This window comes from Nannobrachium achirus (assembly GCF_963921795.1).
Source record: "Nannobrachium achirus genome assembly, contig: SCAFFOLD_353, whole genome shotgun sequence".
NCBI classification, from domain to species: domain Eukaryota; kingdom Metazoa; phylum Chordata; class Actinopteri; order Myctophiformes; family Myctophidae; genus Nannobrachium; species Nannobrachium achirus.
In genome coordinates, this window is record NW_027664530.1 from 45,982 (window position 1) to 53,842 (window position 7,861).

General features: G+C 41.5%; 1 protein-coding gene across 1 annotated transcript; it reads right to left on the reverse strand.

The window, feature by feature from the left end:
- LOC308280948 (uncharacterized protein) lies at window positions 1-7,195 on the reverse strand. The gene is made up of 12 exons (XM_080755244.1): window positions 6,924-7,195; window positions 5,632-5,751; window positions 5,294-5,368; window positions 4,171-4,796; window positions 3,938-4,028; window positions 3,654-3,843; window positions 3,442-3,508; window positions 3,277-3,331; window positions 2,933-3,079; window positions 2,262-2,343; window positions 1,949-2,098; window positions 1-1,345 (listed from the first exon to the last, which is right to left on the reverse strand). The coding sequence occupies exons 2-12, from the start codon at window positions 5,743-5,745 to the stop codon at window positions 1,086-1,088; spliced, it is 1,857 nt and encodes a 618-aa protein (XP_080611370.1). The 5' UTR covers window positions 5,746-5,751; window positions 6,924-7,195; the 3' UTR covers window positions 1-1,085.
- Between the last annotated feature and the right edge of the window lie 666 nt (window positions 7,196-7,861).

Here is a 7,861-nt window from a genome sequence, read left to right on the forward strand (position 1 = left end):
TTGGCCAATGTTTAATTTGTCATTTCAGAGGTATTACCAAAATCAATAACCAAAGACAATGCATAGCTATTTTTTCCAAGACCTTCCAGGACCCTTGATAAATTCCAAAACTTTTCCAGTACTGGAAAAATATGTTTCTAATTTCAAAATATTTCCAGGAATTTCATGACCGTGGGAACCCTGAAGTATTGAGGGTTTGAGTGGTTAAATGTCTGAATATACACATTAATCCAATCCATGAATCCAACAAAGAAAGAATAGAACAATAACACATTGATTTACACAATACTGATGATAGTGCAGTCAAACAATGTCCATGACGCTAGCAAGGAAAAGTGTGGAAAAAGTTTCACCTGCTACACAATTTTATAGACTACAATATATGTGTAGTGCTGCTTCATCTCTCTCTCTCTCAGCTAAAGGGTGCTTGGCCTGAGAAACGTGAACCCCTCCTGCCTCTAAAGGGGTTTTCACAGGAGGCTAAGAACATTTCCTATGGCATCATTTATACTACACAAAGAGCCATATGGTTCCATTTGTACACTTTCAGAGCTATGGCCAGTCCTTGTCTAATGCTTGCCCACCTGCCCTTGGCAGGTAAATAAGGTTTGGGCAGGTGAAGTTCACTTTCAGGTTGCCCAACCACTCATTTGATGAGACGCAACCGTCTATAAACACAACACAAGCTATCTGTCTAATCACCTGAACGTGGCCAACACACTGTCCTCTGGTCTGTGGAATGTAAAATAAGAGCACTGTTAACCTATCATTTTTGTGCACTTAAAAATATAAAATAACAAGTGAGTAACCATAGACATATTCAATCATAGCTATGTAGGTATTTGGTATTTTAATTTGGATGTATTGAGGTACAACATTGTATCGCACAGACCCAGAAAGTAAAGAAATAAGTCATCTTATAACGGATGATTTACTTTTTGGGCAAGTAGAACATGACCTGTACTTGCCTCTGAGACCTTAGTATCAACCCCTGAATGTTTGAGAACCACTGTCCTGGTGGTGCCGCAGTGTCATAGTAAATCAGTGTCATACATTTGACACACAGTGTCTTGAAAACCTGGAGACTAGTCCTGGTGAAATCTGGACTGGTGGTCAAGAACTGCCTGCTTCTTTGGGGGCTTGGGCGTTTTGGCAATGTTGGGTGGTAGAGATGGCCGATCGAGAGAAGAAGTTGGCACTTGGTAGGGCACTGTCACATCCTTTCTCCGCTTGATGGCGAGACGGACCAGTGTCTCTCGGAAGAGTTGTGTGTGGGGCACGTACTGCTTCTTCACAGCCCACCTCCCTGTCCGCTTGCAGTTCTCCTGTTTGGTGCAGAGTTCACCTGAAATGTATTTATTTTTTCTTGTCATTGAGCAAGTCATATATTTGTTCTGATCCTAACCCTAGGCCAGGGGTCTTCAACAGGGGTTCCGGGACCCCTAGGGGGTCCTCCAAATCTTAGAATATAGATAGAATGTTTTTTTCTCCTTTCTCCCTATGTGTCCATATTCTGAGAACTTTAGCCAAAAATAGCAGATCTACAAGCTCACAGCACCTCGCGCTGCAAGGCGTTGTGAGCTTGTAGATCGTCTATTTTTTTCAAAGAGCTTTGGTGTAGAGGGGAAAAAGAGCACAGTGAAAAGGTCAACCCGGGTCAAGTGGTTAAATATCTGAAAACACAAATTGAAATGAATCCAAAATACACTGATGATTGTGCTGTCAAACGATGAAACTATATGGAATCTATGAACAGGTTGTGGGGGTCCCTGATTCATCTCTCTCTCTCAACTAAGGGGTCCTTGGCCTGAAAATGTTGAAGACCCCTGCCCTAGGCACTTTCACATTTAGAAATACAGCTAGTGCTGTAATGTATATACAGAGGACAGGCAGAAATTGATCTTTACAGAAGGAAAGTAGGTTCACACTATGGACAAATATGAATAACCTGTGGCACTTGTGGCTTGTTTCCGCTTCACAATGTTTTCATTGTGGTCCAGAACAGCGAGCATTCCCCTCTCTTTCATGCCAGTGTAGGAAAAGGCTAACCTTTTTGGCAAATATTTCAGGAGAGCAGAATGGAATACTTCTAGGCCACCTATAGGAACATAATAACAAAATGTGCACATCAAAAAAAAAAAATTTTTTTTTTTTCAAATAATGCAGGTAAATATGGAAATCGGGAAAATTTCACATCACATCTACATGTTTTGGCTTTCCACCAGCAGGACCATAAACATGTGATGACAATGTCAGTTTACCTGTGTGTTTGAAGAGGCCCAAATATTCCAGGTCTCCCAACAGCAGCTTGCCACAGACCAGCTTCTCCAAATCCTGGTATACCTGCAGTCCCAATGTAGGCATTTAGTAGACGCTCTTTATCCAGAGTGATTTACAGTAGGTAGGCAAGGTAACCACAAGATAATACATCAAATGCATAGATCTAATAATACATCAAGAAAAAAACAGGAACCTACTGTCAGTCTAAACAGTATATTATCAAAACATTATTCTATAAATTCCTATTCCATTAATCTATAAAACCTTTTGTTAGCTGATCTACTGTAAATTATTGTAGGGTTGGATCAGGCTGGGAAGATTTTGCCATACATTTCGTTGCTTTGTTGTAGGGCAACATCAGTGTTTTGTACTATCAGTAACTGGGAGCCAATGGAGGGAATTTAGCAAGGTGTAAATGATGATGGGGAACTTATTTCAATAACAAGCTCATAACGCCCTCCGGTCGTGTATATAGCACTGCAGTGAAGGCAACGTAACACTATAGTTACAAGAGTGCTTACTGCTTAGAGTAGTACATGTTCAATATTTTAAAATGAGATCACATTGATGTAATAATCGAGACTGTGTGTAGTTTCTTTATAGCCCTAACAGTAACATACAAAGACTAGATTCTATCTAAATAATACAGTACCTGTGAATCCCTGGAAAGCCACTTCTTCTTCTTCCTCGTCTCTTGGTCCAGGGGGGGATGAAAACACCTGTACCTCCGCCCTCCCTCAGTCCAGCTATGGATGTCTCGGACATGGTACAGTATGGACAGCCAACGACGCTTCAGCTCCTGAAATAAATACATTGATATGCAATTATGGGCCTCTGTGACAAATAAGAAAGCTATGGTAAACAATAAGGCAACAAAGATAAGGAAAACTAATTCTCTCTTGTTAAACAGGCCAAAGCAAAGGTTTTACAGTTAGATGAATAGGCCAGACATAACAAGGAGGGCAGACAGTAATGTAAAATATGATGATCACATACCTCTGTGTTGCCTCCGCAGGAAGCAGAACAGAACCACAAATGATTCCTCAGAGACCTAATTGGTGAAATACAATACATAGGTTACACTCCTGTGTAACGCTCAACTTACTCAACATGAGTATTTGTGTGGCTGTAGGTGTCTTGAACATAAACATCTGCACTTACATTGACCAGTCCGCTAGATCTCCCCGACCCTTCTTCTTGGCTATAGCCATCAGCTTGCTATGGAAACCTGAAATAATAATTTAAATATTAAAACAATCTGAACTATTTGGGTGTCACCTCCGGTAAAAAAAATAAATACATTGCAGACAACATAGAAAATGTAAAATCAGAGATTATGGAACACAATCCATTATCCAGTATCTTGCACTTGCCTTTGACCGTGTGCCAAATGTCAAATTGATGGTCGATTTCAGGATAGATTTCAGACCTCATCTTCTTTCTCACTGATCGTGAGCGGTCCGTTGCTACCACCTCCACCTGTAGTCCCACATCAAGCAGCGTGTCGAGGGCCCGTGTGAAGCCTTCTACTTCCATGGCAGATGAACTTGATGCTTCTGTGACCTACAAGAAGTTAGAGGGATGGAGGGTAGTAAAAGATACATAGAGTAACCAGCCGTTATGCCACAATGTTATGCAATAACACAACTCAAATTACCTGCACTAGGTTAGTCTGCAAAATCTCTCCAGTGGCATCCAGCATCATGGTGTAATGGCAGTATTTTGCTGAAAACCCTGGTGAGTCACATCTGAGTAAAAACAAATATATACATATTAAAATAAGCATTTCAATCAATGCAATAAATCCCAAACTAATGATCAATACTGATTTCAATGTATATACACTACTACTACTACTTCTGCTGTTTCCTTTACATTCTTCATACACACCTTCCATCCCCAGACAGGTGGACTGGCGTATACGGTTCTCCCCTCTCCTTCTTTTCCACCTCTTCAATGCAGAGTCTGGCCAGGATGGAATCCCTCTGTCTTGCGTACGTGCTCTCAATGACAGGACCTAGATATGACTTCTGCATGTCATAGAAGGTGGTGTGTTTGATCATCCTCAAGTTCATTAATGCGGACCAATCCTCCAACTCTGTGATGGTGCTCCCCGTGAACAGCACAGAGGCAGCACTAAGCAGGTTCACCTCAGGCATCCCTCTGACTTCAGGAGATGAAGACCAGGTACCAGAGTGTCCTTCAAGGCAGTCCCACCTAACCTTCATCTGTGCCCCGACATAGAACACGTTTGTTTCGTTTATGGGCTTTCCACAGCACTGACACTTCCTGAAGAGTTCTAGGATACTGGACTCATAAACGATGACCTTAGGCTCCTTCCAACGATGACGATCTGGATCCTCCTCATCATCATCATCATCATCCTCCTTCTTCTTCACACGCTTCTCCTGAGATGAAGCTGGGGTGGTGGTGGTGGATGAATCATCCTCGGGACAATAGTCTGAATCCTTGGGGTCAAATACTTCCCAACTGCTGCTACTTGTGTCCATGAGAGCCTAATTTTAAATGAAAATGGAGAAATAAACTAACACGCTGACCACACCAACATTGGCAGTTGATAATGTCTGTCATTAAGACCTGGAATTATTTTATACTTTAGCTATTGAAAAATAGCAAATATACAAGCTCACAGCACTGCTGACCACTTGTAGATCTGCTATTTGTTGTTGTGAAAATATTTGTAAATCTTTGTATATATATTTTTCAAAGCAAACTTCTGTAACTCAAATCTCTGCTTCTGGGGGTCCCTGGAACAACATATTTTGAGATGGGGATCAACGGCCAAATACAACATACAATAGTAATTTGGAGGGTCCTTGACATAAAAAAGTTTGAGAACCACTGATTTAGAAGACATTCATAGAATTGGGTCAAAATATTCAAAGACCATATACAAGCACGCAGCGCAGCATTCAGTGCTGCATAGTATTCCACAAATCAGTACTTCTCACACTTTCAAGATTTTTCATTAGTAACCATGGTGAATACTTACTGATTGACGCAGACGATGTAGCCCATGTGGGCTTGCAGTGTGTGGCGTAGATGTGGCGGGTGATCCAGCTACAAACTAAACAACAACAAAAAGGTCTCATTGTAAGCATCATAGACTCTCAGTAGGCCAATTCATTTACAACATTTACAAAGACCACAATAACATCTCTGTAATGCAATCACCACTTGTCAGTGTCTGTTTACATGTTCCTTCTACTCCTTAGGGCAGTGGGTCTCAACAAAACGTTCTTACCTCTTGAAAGAGGACATCTTTATGTGAAGCCTGTCTATATGTAGGTGCACGTGTTGCCAAGTATGGCATTTGAACCCTAATCATACCTCCTTTCTTCTTCTTTTGGCCATGGCTGATGGTGATGCTGTTGGTCCTATTTTGGCCATGGCTGATGGTGATGCTGTTGGTCCTAAAGTAGGGTTTGAACCTCCCCTCTCCATTGACCCCTGAGGATAACAGCAGAAATGAGGGAGAGTTTAATCACTATTATTTTACCAGCTACAAGATAATCCAAGACAGAATGTATAAGAATCAATCAATCCACATAAAATATTCCACTGTGATGACTTATTTCACCAGTGTCTCTCAAATAAAGTATGTGTTGTACATGCATTTACATGACAGTGTTAGAAGCACTGTGTTGTATCACTGATACTATGTTCTGTTCTGTTCTGCTCTGCTCTGTGATTGTAGAGATATTTGAAAATAATGATAAATGATGAGACCAAAGAAACTTTTTACAAAGTGTACATGAAACTTCTTGCAAGTTGAGAAAAATACCAACAAAGGAAAAGTGTACAGAATATGGCTTGAAGGTTCACAGCATTAACGTGGTGGGTCTCTTTTCTGTAGCTAGTAACCCAATCGCAACACAGAAGCAGGCAGACTATTTTGACGTCTTTCTAGGTTGTGACATCACTCACAGTCAGACAGAAAAGCAACTTCCCGTTAGGTTCTTCAAAATAAAGTGTCTAAGCTTGTTCCAAATTATACTAAAATAATCTGCAACCATAAACAAGCATGCAGTAAATAATGTGTTTCCGAAATGTTTTTAAATTGTAAATAGTAGTTATATTTTTAACAGCTGGGATTACTATTCATGTTTATCATTATCATGAAATAATTCACAACACTGATTCTCTGTTCGATTGTGCTGCGTATGTGATGCCTTGCCTGTGTTGTGATTTCACTCAGGGTCTTATGTTGGCATGTGATTCTAATGTTGTGCTACTCAAAGTTGGTTGATAAGTGAAGTTCTCTGACAAACGGTGTCATGGCCTAATCATTCGCCAACACAATACACTACACTGATTATGCACCACAAGGCAAATTATGACAGGATAAAGATTAGCATCGCTAGCAATGACAATAGAGCCCAGCCCAGCACAACGACAACACATACATTCATAAGATTGACTTCCATTATTCTAAATGGAGGTGTCACACTAAACCCAACCTAAACGATCAGTGGGGATGTTTCTACGTGGGGGTGTTTCTGAATGGAGGTCTGCCCCCCACATTGCCCTCGGGATCAAGAAACCTACATCCTAGCACTAAACGTGTCTCAAAACAACAAGGCTAACGTTATATTGACTTCTTCCAAATAAAAGTTGCCTACCTCTTGCAAAACTGCAACTTCATTTGAAGCCTCCACTTCTACAGGTGACAGGTTCTAAAGAAAAGTGACAACATAAATATAGCTAGTCAAGTGACTTGCGTTTACTTCTAATCTATTACACATTTCACAAATTGCTTACAGCATTACGATCTACAAGCTCACAACGCGTCGCGCTGCAACGCATTGTGAGCTTGTAGATCGGCTATTTTCAAACTCCAAACATACCTCTGGTGTTCTTCTTTTGGCCGGCAGGGGTGGAACAGCAATAGACGTGGTGGACGTCTCCAGGAACACTGATGGAACAGCGCTCTCCTTCAGTATAGCTTTTGCTTTCCTTGGCTTTCCCTTGTCCATCAGTTCTCCCATCAGATTCCTCTCGAAGTCCTCCTCCGTAAAATGTTCACTACACACTCGCAGAGCTCCGAGTATCATTGGGTCTGTATGTTCATTGTAACGCGGGTGTTTGATTGCTCTCAGCCACTGCTTACAAAGCTCCCGTCGTCGGTCTCCTTTTGGAAATGTGTGAAAAGACACGGGTCCTTTCTTCCTCTTTCTGGCCTCGTAACATCCAGGCACAACACAAAACGACGGCATCTTTTTACAGACAGACACGGTCCCACGGACACACACAAAACAACTACTACAACTACTGCAAAACAACTACTACAACTACTACTACTATAAAAACGACTGCTGCTGCTGCTACTAATACTACTACTACCACTACTACTACTAAGCTACTGCTATTATTACTACTACTACTATTACTACCAAATACAACCAAGACACGTTCCAAACACGACCAATGCTTTCCACCAACAAGCCCCTACAAGGCGCGCTGTTGTTACGAGCGGGAGGAAGGGGTTGGGCGAGTCGCGCAAAGCACCGTGGGCAGTGTAGTGTATTACAGGACGCGCCCTAGGAAGTGAGGTCATAGC

Coding starts and splice junctions, on each gene's coding strand:
- LOC308280948 (XM_080755244.1), bottom strand. CDS start 5,745: ATGGAGAGGGGAGGTTCAAACCCTACTTTAGGACCAACAGCATCACCA. Junction 3,844..3,937: donor TGCAGACTAACCTAGTGCAG/GTAATTTGAGTT, acceptor AACTTCTTGTAG/GTCACAGAAGCATCAAGTTC. Junction 1,346..1,948: donor ACAAGCCACAAGTGCCACAG/GTTATTCATATT, acceptor AATACATTTCAG/GTGAACTCTGCACCAAACAG.